Here is a 15,383-nt window from a genome sequence, read left to right as displayed (position 1 = left end):
TATAACATTTAGCACATTTACACAATGGAATATTATACAGCAATGAGAATGAACAACTTCATACAACAGGGATGAATCCAAGTCTTAGAAAGCCAGACATAAGAGAGTAAATGCTGTATGATTCCATTTATATAAAGTACAAAACCTGGCCAGATGAATTTATGCTGTTCAAAGTCAAGGTAGTGGTCACCCTTGAAGGGCGGGCAATAATTAGAAGGGGGCACAAGGAAGCTTCTGGGGGATATAATATTCTATTTCTTTTTTTTTAAATAAATAAATTTATTTATTTATTGGCTGTGTTGGGTCTTCGTTGCTGCACACAGGCTTCCTCTAGTTGCGGCGAGCAGGGGCTACTCTTTGTTGTGGTGCACGGGCTTCTCATTGCTGTGGCCTCTCTTGTTGCGGAGCATGGGCTCTAGGCACATGGACTTCAGTAGCTGCAGCACATAGGCTCAATAGTTGTGGCTCATGAGCTCTAAAGCGCAGGCTCAATAGTTGTGGCACATGGGTTTAGTTGCTCCGCGGCATGTGGTATCTTCCTGGGGCAAGGATCGAACCCGTGTCCCCTGTATTGGCAGGTGGATTCTTAACCACTGCGCCACCTAGGAAGCCCCAATAATATTCTATTTCTTGATCTGGATGCTGGTTACATGGGTGTGTTCAGACTGTGAAAATTCTGTATATATTTAAGACTAAGCCTTTTTTGATAAATCAGTATATTTCAATAAAAAAATTTAAAGGGAATATAATTTCGTTGTGGGCTTCCTGGATGCCAAAGTGAAAGCAAAAATATAAAAGGAAAAATAATTGATTTTATTATTTGGATTATTGATAAGGGGAAAGGAACACAATTCTTTAAGTGAACCAAAGTAAAATCTAAATTCTGCTCTTAGATCTAAATAAAACCATTGCCTACATTTTCAGATGAGAGACACTGCATGATGTCAATCTTCAACAAAATCCCTTTGAGTAGCTGTCTTTACAGTGCCTCTCAACGTAAGCTAAGGGTATGATGTAATCTTATGGGGATCAAGGCAAAGTGGCCCAAGAATGTAGCTTTCTGATGGCCAGGCCTGAGGTATGGATAAAACACAGTACAATGTTTTTCCAAACTACAGGTCACGAACCATTAGCAGGTCATGAAATCTATACAGTGGATCACCACTGATGTTGTTTTTAATGAAACAGAAAAGAATAGGAAATACGAGAATGAATTAGATAAAAAGGATAAGTCATGTTTTGTGAAACTCTTCTTTCCGGTGTATAAACACAGATCGAGAAATATCTGTAGATAGAGATGTGTGTGTTTGTGCTGGAATGCTTATAAAATGTAATTTTTACTGTGGACTGGTCAGAAAAGATGAAAGCTAGAAACCTCTACTGCATAGAGAAATGGATGGACTGTATGCCTATCAGACATTATGCATAGAGTTTCTCTAGACTAAGATTTGGAAGTAAGCTAGGAGCAGACAGTTTGCAGCTCTCTTCCCCGGTAAGGGCTGGAGCACCGCAAGAGACTGAGCGGAATGAAAAGGTTCAGGAGCAGGAACAAGCCAGGGAGGCGTTCATCAAGTCTGAAGTTCAAGGCACACGAGGCACTGCAGGGGCTGAGAATATACTTCAAGTTTTAGAGAGTGTCTTTTCTACCAGCTGTTCGTTTGCATAGCTGTTTGAAAGTACACGCAGAATCACTCAGCCCTTTCTTTTTATTCTGAAAGGCATGTGATGTTGTCACATTGCAAAAGGAAAAACACTGCTGCTAAAAGTATTGTCAAGGGGAGTAACAGGTAACTCACACTACTATACACAACTGTACGTTGTCTGTCGGAGCAACACGCTTCAAAACATACATTGAGAAAAAATCCTGCTGCTCTCATGTTGCAGTGCGACCTCCAGGCCCTGGTCGAGGCCAACAAGTTGGTAAAGTGTGTGCCTGACAGAATTGTGACATTTTAGGGTGGAATGGTCCCCATTCTATTTAATACCTATACATTCATCCTATTAAGTTCTTGGGGAAAATTATCTGAATAAGTGTTTTTGAAGACTGGTAATGATTATGCTTATACAAAAAGACAAAAAAAAAAGATTCTTATATGACTGTAGGAACACTTTTTTTTCTTTTTTGGATTGTTTTGTGATGACACTGGTTTATAACATAAATTTCATGTGTACTACATTATATTTCTACTTCTGTATACAGTCTATGGCTACGGGGATACAATGTGTACCAAGAGTAAAAAATAATAACACTTTTGAGAATAGAATTCTTTTCAAAAGACTGGCCAGCTAAGAGAGTAACCAGAAGAAAGTCATAACCTTTCTTCAGTATTTAATCACAGCAGTATTCATTAAATTCCCAGCAGTAAGTGGTTAATTGACTATATTTCTCATCTGTACTTTGTATATTTTAAAATCACTAGACTATGGATACTGTATTTCCATCATTGGTTGCGAAGCTACAAACCAATTGCCTAGCTTTGCAATGATTACTCACAAAGCAAGAATTATTAGAGCACATCTCATTTTACATGCATCTAAATTCAGAGTCCTCTCAGTCTACAAAACATGCTGATAACTTTTCCCCAGTACCTTGTGATAGACTGCAAAATGGACACAAATTCTGGTCCTCTCCCTGGTATCCAGCTCTTGCGCTGTATTTCCTCCTATCAGAAGGTGGAGTCTTTCTCCACACGTTGTATCTGGAATGACTCTATGACATGACTTGCTTTGGCCAATAGACAACATCAAACCTGACACGAGCACAAACTTGACAAGTCTCCATGTAAAGAAGCCTGGACTAGCCTGTTGGATGACGAGACACGCAGACCTAAATGACCTGTAACCATTAGCCATTCGAATCACATCATGATAGCTTATCACAGATGCATAAGCAGGCCCAGTAAAGAATACAAGCTGTCCCCCTCATGCACATTTTGGCTTTCCATGATTTCGGTCACCTATGGTCAGCTGGGGTCTGAAAATATTAAATGGAAATTCCAGAAATAATTCTCAGAGTTTAAACTGCACACCATTCTAAGTAGTGTGATGAAATGTCATGCCATCAGTCCCACCCAGGATGATCCCTTAGTACAGCGTATCCTGCCCATTAGTCACTTAATGGCACCGTCTGGGTTATCAGATGGACTGTCTCAGTATCAGAGTGCTTGTGTTCAAGTCACCCTTATTTTCCTTAATAATGGCCCCAAAGCACAAGAGAAATGATGCTGGCAATTCAGATATGTCAATGAGTAGCCATAAAGTGCTTCCTTTAAGTGAAAAGGTGAAAGTTCTTGACTTAATAGCGAAAGAAAAAAATATATATGATGAGGTTGCTAAGATCTACAGTAAGAATGAATCTTCAATGTGTGAAATTGTGAAGAAGGAAAAAGAAATTCATGCTACTTTTGCTTTTGCACCTCAAACTACCAAAGTTAGGGCCACAGTGCATGATAAGAGCTTAGTTAAGATGGAAAAGGCATTACATTTGTACAATGATATTCTCAGAGAAAGAAAGACCACACTCATATTGTTATAACTGTCCTACTTTATTACTATTGTTGTTAATCTCTTACTGTACCTAACTTATAAATTAAACTTTATCATAGGTATGTATTGGAAAAAACATAGTACATATGGGGTTCGGTACTATCCGTGATCTCAGGCATCCACTGGAGGTCTTAGAACGTATCTGCTGTGGGTAACAGGGGACTACTGTAGTAGCTGGTCCAGAGGACCAAAATGGCCCAGTCCATCCATCAAATAGTGAGCTAAATAAGTAGCTGTTGTGTTAAGGGATCTACAAACAATGGATCTTAGACCAAGTCTGGCCTGTGGCCTGTTTTCATATAGCCTCCCACCTAAGTATGATTTTTACATTTTTAGAGTTGTAAAAAAATATATATATATGCAACAGTGTCTATATGTAGCCCACAAAGCCTGAAATATTTACTACCTGGTCCTTTACAGAAATGTTTGCTGACCCCTGTGTTAAGGCATTAAGTTTTGGGGTATTTTGTTATACAGCAAAAGATAGCTGATACACATCTACACCCGAGAAAGAATGTTAGACACTGAGACTTTCTCACAGAACTCAGCTGGTATCTGCTCAATTTATCCTTGGTACTTGCCATATAGGTGCTTGTTAACTAAGATAACACTTGAAGATTTTTTGTAGTGTGCCTCTCAAAATTAAGATTTCTAAGGCTAGGTAGTAGAACAAGTATACAGTTTTTAGTAGTTTTATTCATAATATCCCCAAACTGGAAACAACCCAAATGTCCACCAGTAGACGAATGGATAAACAAAATGTGGTATATCTATACAATAGAAAGTAGTACACAATTAAAAAGAAATGAACTACTGATTTTCAAACTACTGATATTTAAAGTCATGATGCTGAATGTAAGAAACCAGCCACACAAAAATACTGTATAATTCCACTTATATAAAATACACAAGAATGCAAACTAGTTTATAGTGACAGAAAGCAGATCAGTGGTTGCTGGGGGCCAGGGCTGAAGGGAAGAATGGCCTGCAAAGGAGCACAAGGAGGCTTTTGGAGGGGATGAGAATATTTTGTACTCTAATTGCAGCAGTGGTTTCATGGGTATATATCTGTTAAAAATCAGTAAATTGTACACTTTAAATGGATGCAGTTTATTCTGTGTAAATTATCCTTTAATAAAGTTGATTTTTAAAGTTTTTTAAAAAAGAATCTGCCCTAAAATCAAATTTAACATTTAAAAATGTATACAGTTGGACAAAAAATGAGATGCATTACACAGGATGTTTATATAAATATAGGACAGATTCAGGTCATGCTGTCAGTCCCTTCTGATTAATTCTGAAAATATCAAAACATTAGATTCAGAAGCGACCTTAAAGGTTAATGAATTACATCTTCTCATCCAATATGGAAATTGCCTTTAGGGGTGAGACAGTCATTTCAGCCCTGAGTATCTACTGTATAAGGAGTTTATTGCTTTTTAAGGTGGTAGATTCTGTGTTTTGGTAGCTCAATTACAAATTTTTCTTTAATACTTGCTTAAAATTTGCTTTCCTGTAACTTCTGCATATGTACTTGAATCTGTTCTTAGGGCAAAACAGAAAAAAATAAAGTGAGGAAAAATACAAACAAACAAAACCACCACCAACAAAAAAACTCCAACCCAAATGCGTTTCTTCTAACCTTCTAAATATTTGAGGCCTCCTATTGCATACTCTTTAACACTACTTCTCGCTAAGCTAAATCTAAATACCTGTACTTACCTCTATATTTTTATCCTTACATAATACAGCCTCTAGACCCGTGGCTATTCTGGTGACACTTTAAGAAACAAGATCCATTTAAAATACGATTTCCAGAGCTGAGTAAGTGGTATGCTTACATCCCTTTTTTGCCCTATTAATGCCATCTACAACTGTTGTAGCATTTTAGTTTTATACATGCCATCAAACTTTTTATTCATACTGAAGTTGTGGATTACTAAAAACCCAAGGGTTTTAAAACACAATCTGATATTAATTAAGGTCTCTTCCCTCCTGTGTTTTGAAATTGATTACTGAGTCTAAATGTGAGATTTATGTCTTATTTAAACATGTTTTCATAGGTCATCTTGTAATAAGAAATTATCTTTCTAACTGATTTAAATCTATTAGAATTTTGATATGTTTAGCATATAAAGGATGAATAACTTCTGTCAATTTCAAATTTATTAATTAATATAGTTATTATCTACAATCATTCCATCAATAACTGAGTACCTATTGTGGATTTGGTTATATTAGGTAGTAAAGAGACCACAATGAATCAAAGTGGTCCTCATCTTCTTGACATTCATAGACTAGAGCAGGAGCGATATGTATAAACAAACAATCACAATTTAGTTAGATAAATGCTGGTGAAAAGCTGTGCTCACGGAATACAGCCAAAGGAGGGTTCACAGAGGTAGTGATGCGTGGGTAAAATTGACTAACTGAGGTCTTCAGGTAAAGGAAATGTTAATGGAAGAAGAGATAGCCATATTCCAAGGCATGGCTTTTTTTTTTTAAGCTCTTTATTGGAATATAATTGCTTTACACTCTTGTACCAGCTTTTGAGGTACACCAAAGTGAATCAGCTGTATTTATACATATATCCCATATCCCCTCCCACCCTCCCTGTCCTGGCCCTCTAAGTCATCATGCATCATCGAGTTGATCTCCCTTTGTTATACAGCAAAGGCATGGCTTTTTAAAATACAGGTCCAAGGATAGACTCTACTGCATGTTAACCTTGATCTACCAACTGACATGCTTTGGATGTCTTTATCAGCTGCAAATTCACCCTATTACCCAGCTCACTGTTCTTTATCTTGTTCCCAAGATCCTCAAAGGAGAACTTGAAAAATGTGGTGTAAAATCATAATATACATTGTCTATAATAGTCTCATCTAACCATTGAGTAGCCACAATAAAAATGGAAATGAAGTGAATGTGGCATGACAAATTTTGAGGATCTCACGCTGACTCCCAGGAGCATATTCTTCTAAGTACCCATTATTCATCACTTCAATGGCATTTTCCAGGATTTTAGTGCTTGTCAACATCAAGCTGATTGGTTTATAATTTTTAAAATTCATCTTCTCTTAATGCAAAAAAACCTACAATGAGATATCACCTCACACTGGTCAGAATGGCCATCGTCAAAGAGTCTGCAAATAACAAATGCTGGAGAGGGTGTGGAGAAAAGGGAACCTTTCTACACTGTTGGTGGGAACGTAAACTGGTGCAGCCACTATGGAAAACACTACAGCAGTTCCTCTAAAAGCTAAAAATAGAGCTACCATATGATCCAGCAATCTCACTCCTGGACAAAACTATAATTCAAAAACATACATGTACCGCAATGTTCCTAGCAGCTCTATTTATAATAGCCAAGACATGAAAATAACCTAAATGTCCATCGACAGATGAATGGATAAAGATGTTACACAAACACACACACAGGAATACTACTCAGCCATAAAAAAGAACAAAATAATGCCATTTGCAGCAACATGGATGGACCTAGAGACTATTATACCAGGTGAAGTAAGTCAGAAAGAGAAAGACAAATACCATATGATATCACTTGTATGTGGAATCTAAAATATTATATAAATGAACTTATCCATGAAACAGAAACAGACTCACAGACATAGAAAACAGACTTGTGGTTGCCAAGGGGGAGGGGGTGGGGAAGGGATGCACTGGGAGTTTGGGGTTAGCAGATATAAACTATTATATATAGAATGGATAAAAAACAAGGTCCTGCTGTATAGCACAGGGAAATATATACAATATTCTGTAATAAACCATAGTGGAAAAGAATATGAAAAATTATATGTATTTGTATAACTGAATCACTGTTGTACAGCAGAAACACAACACTGTAAATCAACTATACTTCAGTAAAACGAATTTTTTAAAAAAAGGAAAAAATTTCATCTTCTCTTTTATTTTTTTCAAACTTAAAAGGGATTTATTTGTGATTTCCTATATATATTTAGCTTGTAAATACAAGACTGTAAATGTATTAAGAGACAATTTCTGTTAAAGTTTTCATTGTGTTTCACTTCAAGTACTGCACAAGTTAAAATCTGACAGAGGATTTACATTCAGTTATCTGAAACTCCCATCTCAGACTTTTGTTTAATGTGGTGGGTGACTGCATCATTTCAGCAGACACCACCAGCAGGAAAGTCTCTCTCCTATGGCTTCTAGGACTTGCGTTAGTTAGTGTGCATACAGTTTTCATTCTCTATGTCATTGTCATTGTTATCTTCATCACTCTCTAACGGGATGCCTGTGGCGGCTGAAGCACCTTTAGTTTCTCGGTCAAGAGGAAAAAAGCCAGTTCCACTGAAAGTGTCTTGTCTCTGGTAGAAGAGCACATATGCTGCTTTCGACACAATCTGGTCTTCAGATGCAGTTGAGACACTACTGTCATCAAAGTAGTACCATTTTCCATCATCTTTATTTTTTGCAAAAGCAGTATAGTGTCCTCCTCCCATCCCTCCATAGTGGTTGGAAACAGCAATCAAATTATAGCAGCAAGAACCTGCATTTGGATTAATTAGGAATTCCGACATATCCAAATCATTGATAGGAAAATCAACTAAAGTATCCAACTTGTCTCTCATGTAGCGACTGTAAGAAAATCGCTTGAGATGTACCACAAGTACTGGAGGCAGGGACCATAAATCCAATTTCTTTGTGGCTTGCTGATGTTCTTTACAATTTGGACAATACCAGGGATCTTCAGCACCTAGCTTTTCTTTTGTTGTAAAAAGCTCAATGCAATCTTTTAATTTCACAAAGGGTTTTTTAGGAGGTTTGTATTCCACACTTGCATGTTTTTCAAAATCCTCCGCAGCATTTTCATCAAAATATCTTTTTTTCAAATCAGGATCCCAATCCAAAGCAAGAAAAGATCTTTCATCTAGCCTAAGCTGCCTATCATCAAATCTTATATGCCTGGTATCATCTTTGATGTAGTTGATATCAGTATTGCCTAAGTTGTTGACCTGGAATGTAAACAATCGTTTTTTGTGTCCCGTGAGTTGACCTTTGCAAGTTTCCTCTGTACATAATCCATTTTCAGAATCATTATCTCCTCCAACTGAATCTTCAGACTGACTGTTTTCATTCTCGGAGGGAAGTTCTTGATCCTGGCTGGATTCATCATCTGGCTCGTCTGTTTCCATTTCACTTGGTGAGCCTTCTTCATGTATGCCATTTGGGCCATTCCCATTAATATTCTGGTCCTTACAGCAGTGTAGGGATCCTTCATTTTCTTCGGTGTCAGTAGATATTTTGACATATCGGCACATTCCCACAAGCAGAAGGTTATAGAGTTTATCTTCAGTATTGTTTCATGGTACAGCCATAAGAAAAGGCTGACCAAAAAGTGAAGAACCAGTGTGGTGGGTGTAACTTGAGTGTCTAAATTTTTCTCTCAGACAAACAGGAATAATCACATGCATCTGTGTCTTCTGTCCTATTGATGTTAATCTCAAACACATAAATATCATCCCGTTCCATAATACTACTAAGGTTTTCATCCATTGCAAATATTCTGTGAAATCTGTGATTGTATATATCAGTTACTATCATCTTATCTGCAGGTACTCCTGACAAAGCAGACAGTGCCCTACAAAGATCAAGTATGTTTCCAGTTTTGCAGACAACCACTTTGTACTGCATAGGTTTGGTAAGTGGATCCATTCTAACTAAATAAACTTCCAAGGTCTGTTCTTTTTTCATGGGCAATGGAAGTGTCAAGTAACAAAAAGGATCAAATGTTACTGAAATCTTAGCACATTCAGGACAAACGAAAGTTGATTTAAAAAGGCCATGAAATATATCTACTATGATAGAATCATTTCTTTTTAAATGGTTTTCCCAGGCTTCTTCAGCAACTACCTTATCTGGTCTTCCATCAGCATCTTTTAATTATATATATGGTTTTTTCCTAATCCTATTCAAATCCTCATGTAGTCCATCTAATAGGAAAGCTAATAGTTCCTGACAGTCCTGCTGCTGGTATCCAGAGAACTGAGGTGCAAAACGTCCTACCTGTGTCTTAAAGGCTCTTGGTGTGACGTAGCTAAATTTTCCAGACCACATTTGCTTGATCAATTCAGCATAAGATTTAGCTATTTCACCTCTCATTCGCAAGGGATTGTCGAAATTCAGTTCCTCTTGATACTTGTCATTCGGGAAATATTCAGTAAGTGGAGGGGTATTGCTCAAACACTGAATAGCTGAGTTCATGAAACATGTATTTCCCTAGTTATTTAGGCCACAGAGGCCTGGCTGTTCATTGTTTCTTCCAGGTTCTGAATAATCGCAGTTCTTATAAGCAGTATATGATGGGAGACAATAATTTGAGTTTTTCACATTTCTGTTGTTGATGTTGTTATAATTATTTGATAGAGATGAAGGAGACATCTTTGGTAAAGTTGAAAAATTGGATGCACCTGGGGACTTAGGCGTAGAAGGACCCCTTGGCCATGTTCCATCTTCATTTTTCTGTTCTATCACTAACACCTGTCCTTGGTATAAACCAGCATCCTGAATGGTGCTGTCTGGTTTATTCAGTGGTTCAAATGTATTACTCATGTATTTGTTCCACAACCTGGTCTCCTTTTCATCTGGAATACTGAAGATTTTTCTTATTTCCTTTTCAATTGTATCTATTGTGTCAGCTTTGCTAAATCTTCGAGTTACAACATTGTTCATGTTTCCATTTTCACATAGCTTCAATTCTGTGAGATATACTTCTACTTTGCAGTGCTTTACAAACATACCCTGTTCAACCACCTTTCGTGCTATTGGTTCCTGACCTTCCATCAACGTGTACCAGCTGACGAGTTTATTCCAGCCCTCAGCTGGCAACAGTATGTAATCCAATTCATCAATAAGATGCTCCTTAAGTGACTGGGCATCACCATCTTTAAGAAGCCCAGAGTTATCAATGGGTCCAGGATATACATTTTGATCTCCCATCTGGTATTTGTCCCAACTGTCAAAGCCAACATATTTTTTCCACTGTTTGAACCAGTGACTATCGACTAGGTACCAGGTGTCCCCTTTCCGGAGCGAGGTTTTGAGCAGCGTCGCGATGCCAGACCGAAGGGCGTCCAGATCCACCGCTCTGCCTTCTGCCATCTTCCCCTAGCAGCGGCGGCGGCGGCCCTCTTTACTTTTTAATGTCAAAATAATGCTTTCTTATCTCCTTATATGACATCACCAACCCCCTTCCCATGTTTTTCTAAGACTACCACCAGTAGCTCTTTCCATGGGAGGAAGTGTAAGGTTTTAATTGCTCTTAGGTAAGAAGAGCGCATTCCTGTTGAGTACAACGAGGGGCTATGTACCCAAATAGAGGTTAGACATTAGAATCACATGACAGCACTTCCAGCAAATCAGATCTGGCTTCTGAATTGATTTTATTTATTTATTTTACAATAAATCCTTCATGAGTTGAGACTGTCTCTGAGATAGTCTAGAAAAGAATCCTGTTCCCACTAAACTTGAACAAATTGTGGTTGGATTTCTGTCATTTTAAAAGCCAGGATAGTTTCCTAAAAAACAAGTGATTTTACTGTTTTAGACTGTATTTAGTTGTTCTTTATTTATCTGTGGCCCTCTCATGAATTTATGTCCTTCAGTAAAGAAGTGATTCTCTATTTCTGATTTGTAAGTCATGGCAATGGCAGTGGAAGGGTTAAGAAGGTTAGCTGAGATTTGTTTCATTGCTGTTGGGTGATTGTTTTGTTTGGTGAGTAAACAAGATAATATACCTAGCGTCTTCTAATCATAGAGCAAAAATAATGTTTATTTACTTTTCTGAAATTGTACCCTAAATCTATGCAAATCTCCAATTTGCATCACCCACAAGCCTCCCTATATTTTGGCAGATTTTAACTAGAGCTAAATTATTGGCATATATTTATATTCAATTATAATCAAATGTAAAGACGTATGCAAAGCACAGACTTCGCTCAAAGCTCTCTTTAGAGATGAAATGTAATTGTGGAACTTGACAGTAGATCATTCACTGAGGGCAAAAGTGGTTGATCATCTTCTTGCCTCTACTCTTCTACCCTTTGGTGATATTGGTTATATTTCAAGATTCTGAATGCTATAAGTGAATATTTTACTGAAGAAGCACCTTTACCCCACGGCCAAAGTAAATGTGCTACCTAAACCTAATAGTCATTCATGAGTTTCAATGGAGAGCAAATGCAAATGGTAAAAAAAAAAAAAAATTCCATTATTTATCAGCAGTAAATCCAATATTTTTTGGTAAAACAGATTTCACAGAAGCTCTACTTATGCTAGCTTTTCCTAAACCTTGCTACAAAGTGTCAGTTCTTTCTAATATATAATCAAGGGAATTTTGTGTCGGGAAGAAAACTTCTCATCTTTGTAAAGGACAGTTAGAGGAGAGGTAGGGAAAAACAAGAAAGACTGTGCGTGAGGATGAAGTGTAAGGGTATGAACGGAATACATTTCAATCATCATTTTAAAAAGACTGATGTGAAGAAAGGTTGTGTTTTGAATCAAGTGGAGTCTGATCTACAATTTTAGAATATTCCCAAATTTAGTAACAACATGCATTATCCTGAAAATGAAGGCAGAAATACAAAATGTCCATAAATAATTCTAAATAAAATTTATCCACTGGTTTTTCTTTTTAAATTTCATAACTTTCTATATAAATCCATCAACTTGTGTTTTTCAACTTTTCTAACTAAAAGAAACTTCAACAAACTTTAATAATAGTGAATTTAATCAAACTTTAGGTGAAATTTCTTAGTGAAAGAGCCAATGGAGTTTGACTAGGTTGTGCCTAAATTGCACTTTTTGCATGAAAATGAACAAAAGTACAATGGTTGAAATCCAACAACGACAACAACAAGAAACCTTCAGAGGAATGAAAATGGTTATGTTTTCACAGATAGGATTTATATATTTATACGTATCTTTTCAACCTGGCAAATTTAAATCTAAGACACAAATTCAGACCTAGTTTCTGAATGGCGAGCAAAGTCTAAAATATGGCCAACCCTCCTGAATAAAATTATGGTTCTGAAAAATTATACTTTAAGGCCAGGAGGTTGCTTTCTTTTCTGAGGTTAGCTCTCTGAAGCAAGTGCTGCCAACTTGTTAAAACAGTAATTGTGAAAGTTTTGTATTGTCATAAAAGCTCACACTTAATTTGGTCCTCATAACTGCTCTGGCCTGGTCTACTTTTCATCTTAGTCACTATTTATTCTCTGATTTCAGAGTACTGTTAAGGACCACAAACGGTTTGCTGAGAATGATAGAACACGTGGGCTAGTTCTTGGGAAGAGCTTACCTTTAGAGAGAGAAAAAAAAGAAAATGAAAGTATCAAGCAGATAAAGAGAATATTCTTCTTGACCTCATCTAGGAATGCTAGTATTGTCAGCAGACTTAAACGCCTTCCTCCCCAATGCAGTGGCTAACCATGAGATGCACATGCTCATGACATGTGTGGTGGCATCTCAACTGGGGAAATAGCGGATATATGGAGGCATTACTAACAATACCTCTGCTCCAACCCAGATATGTTATCGATACTTCCCAGTAAGGATCTGCATTTGCAGGAAGAATAGGGAGGAGAAAGAAAGTCAAGAAGACAAAGAATTCTTGGTGATAGGATCTTGAGAAAGAAAAAAAGAACCAACTAAAGAAGCTCTGCGGAGATCAGGAGTCCAGAATCTCAGCCTAGAAACTGAGTATATTTTGAACCATAGAGAACTCAACTGTCAGTTTGGTTATCATTCCTTTCCTATCACTGCCAAGGTGAAGTGTCACAAAGGAAATGTAAACTCCTTCTTCAAGAAGTGCAATAAAGAACTGTTTCTTATGATTAAGTTCTGTTCTTCCCATTCCAATTCCCCTTAAAGATAATACTAATGCCACACACACACACACACACACACACACACACTCACTCACTCTCTCTCCTCTTTTTTCAATCACTCTCCTCCTGCCCCCCTTACACCTTGCTTTGGAATTGACTATTGCTTTGCATCTCCAGTCATTTATCACACATTGTGTAGACCCGAGGTTTTAGACATTAAATCATTCAGTCTGTCAATCTATGTAGGAAGCACCCTCCATGTCTTTAAACTGCTATTCTGAAGCATTTAAAGAGAGCCATCTGCAATAAGAACGATCATTAGATGATGATAAACAGTACTGGGTCACAGATGGAGAAAGTAATAGTATTTGAGAGCCATTTTCATGTTAATGTTATAGATTACATATTAAAGAAATGTGCCAGTAATGAAGCAAAAAACAAAGAGGGCCATTGGAGAAGAACAGTTATGCTATTGAAAGCAATGATATAATAAGCAGAATGGCCCCAAGCCATCTGCTTTTAAAGCTCACCATATTTAGGCTGTTAGGGCCATTCCATTGTCCATGGAGGTGCTGTTCTGAGATAACAAGGAAGTAGGTAGAGCTAATATAAATTAAACTATTGTCAATAATTTTTAAAAACCTTATTATAAATTGGTGTTTTTGTTTTTGTTTTTTTGCCCACAAGCAAATCTAACGCTCTCAGAGCATACCAGTGGGATAATATAAACTTTTCCTCTAGAGTTGTTCCTTTAGCCTTGTTCTACTTAGGGTACTTGGTCTTCTACTTATTCACCCTTTGAAATTCCTCCCATTCTGAAGCTCTTTTTAGGGCATTAAAGAAGAGTTATGCCAACTTGAGATATTTACCATTTGTATAAAAAGAAGCAAATTCTTAAATACATAGATACTTGTGAGTGAAGAGACAAAAATCTCAGCTGGTTCTTTCAACCTCAGAAGCATATCTCTAAGGGATATACAGGGAGATACACACACACACACACTGACACACAATATCATTATATAAGCAGAAAATAATTTATGGAGAAAATGGAGAAAATATTGGAAAATACCTCAATTGCTACCTTTCTAATTAATGATCACATATGCACTACAGAATACATGACTAGTTGAAAGGAGTTAACTTCACATTTGGGATTTTTTGGTTTGTTTCTTAGTGTTAATTTATGCATATCACAACTCTGGAGAGACTAGAAAAGAAGCATAAACTATGGGGCTCACAGTCTTAAACTGAGGCTTTTAGATATTGATTTTCATTAATGCTCTCCTCTAAAATGGTTTCAGTCTTTTGTGCTTCCCAAATTAAAACTTTATCCTTAGGTTTTGCGATTTGGATCTTGTAAGGAGATAAAGAAGGAAGAAAAAGAGTTTACGATTCAGGGCTGTAATAAACTCCAGCTGGTGTATCATGAGCCTAGTTACGTCAAAATAAATAAATGATCAAAAATAATCTTATTAAAAAACAAAATCATATTGGGACTTTGGAAAATAAATTTAGGTAAAACAAGTGAAATGAAAATAGGAAGGATATTAAAATTCAGAACCTGATTGATTATGCATTAGCCAGATCAAAGCCTTTGGGCCATAATGAGCCACTGAACAAGGATTACCACCTGTCCTGTTCAACTAGCAGCTGGACCTACCAAGAACAGCTGGACAAGAACACACATAAAATTAGCCTTTAGAAGCATAAGCTAAGTTTTTTCACCTGCTTCTCAGTTCTGTATCTTTATCACTCATGCCAGAAGTAAAAAGCTTTTTATATTTTTGTGCTGTTTTTGCCTTAGGGAAAACACAGCGTTGAACACCAGTATTCCCAGCAGCTTGCTACCAAGTAACAGAGGTTGTCTTCTCGACCTGATAAGCTAAGATGTCAGAAGCACTTGGGCTTTTCTGTCGCTGCCTGATCTTGTGCTCTTATATTTAAGCCATGGCAAATTCTTTC

At 37.1% G+C, this 15,383-nt stretch overlaps 2 protein-coding genes across 6 annotated transcripts in view; both read right to left on the bottom strand.

The window, feature by feature from the left end:
- DMD (dystrophin) overlaps positions 1-15,383 on the bottom strand; it is a 1,940,210-nt gene that overhangs the window by 148,145 nt on the left and 1,776,682 nt on the right. The gene's annotated exons all lie outside the window — the stretch shown is intronic.
- LOC130841306 (ubiquitin carboxyl-terminal hydrolase 15-like) lies at positions 7,492-10,692 on the bottom strand. The gene is given in 2 exon segments (XM_057717405.1): positions 7,492-8,999; positions 9,001-10,692. Coding segments are annotated over 2 exon segments (2,940 nt in total). The 3' UTR covers positions 7,492-7,751.

This window comes from Hippopotamus amphibius, chromosome X, assembly GCF_030028045.1.
Source record: "Hippopotamus amphibius kiboko isolate mHipAmp2 chromosome X, mHipAmp2.hap2, whole genome shotgun sequence".
In the NCBI taxonomy this organism is placed as follows: domain Eukaryota; kingdom Metazoa; phylum Chordata; class Mammalia; order Artiodactyla; family Hippopotamidae; genus Hippopotamus; species Hippopotamus amphibius.
The sequence above is the reverse complement of the archived record's forward strand: the minus strand, read 5'-3'. Positions and strand labels throughout refer to the sequence as shown.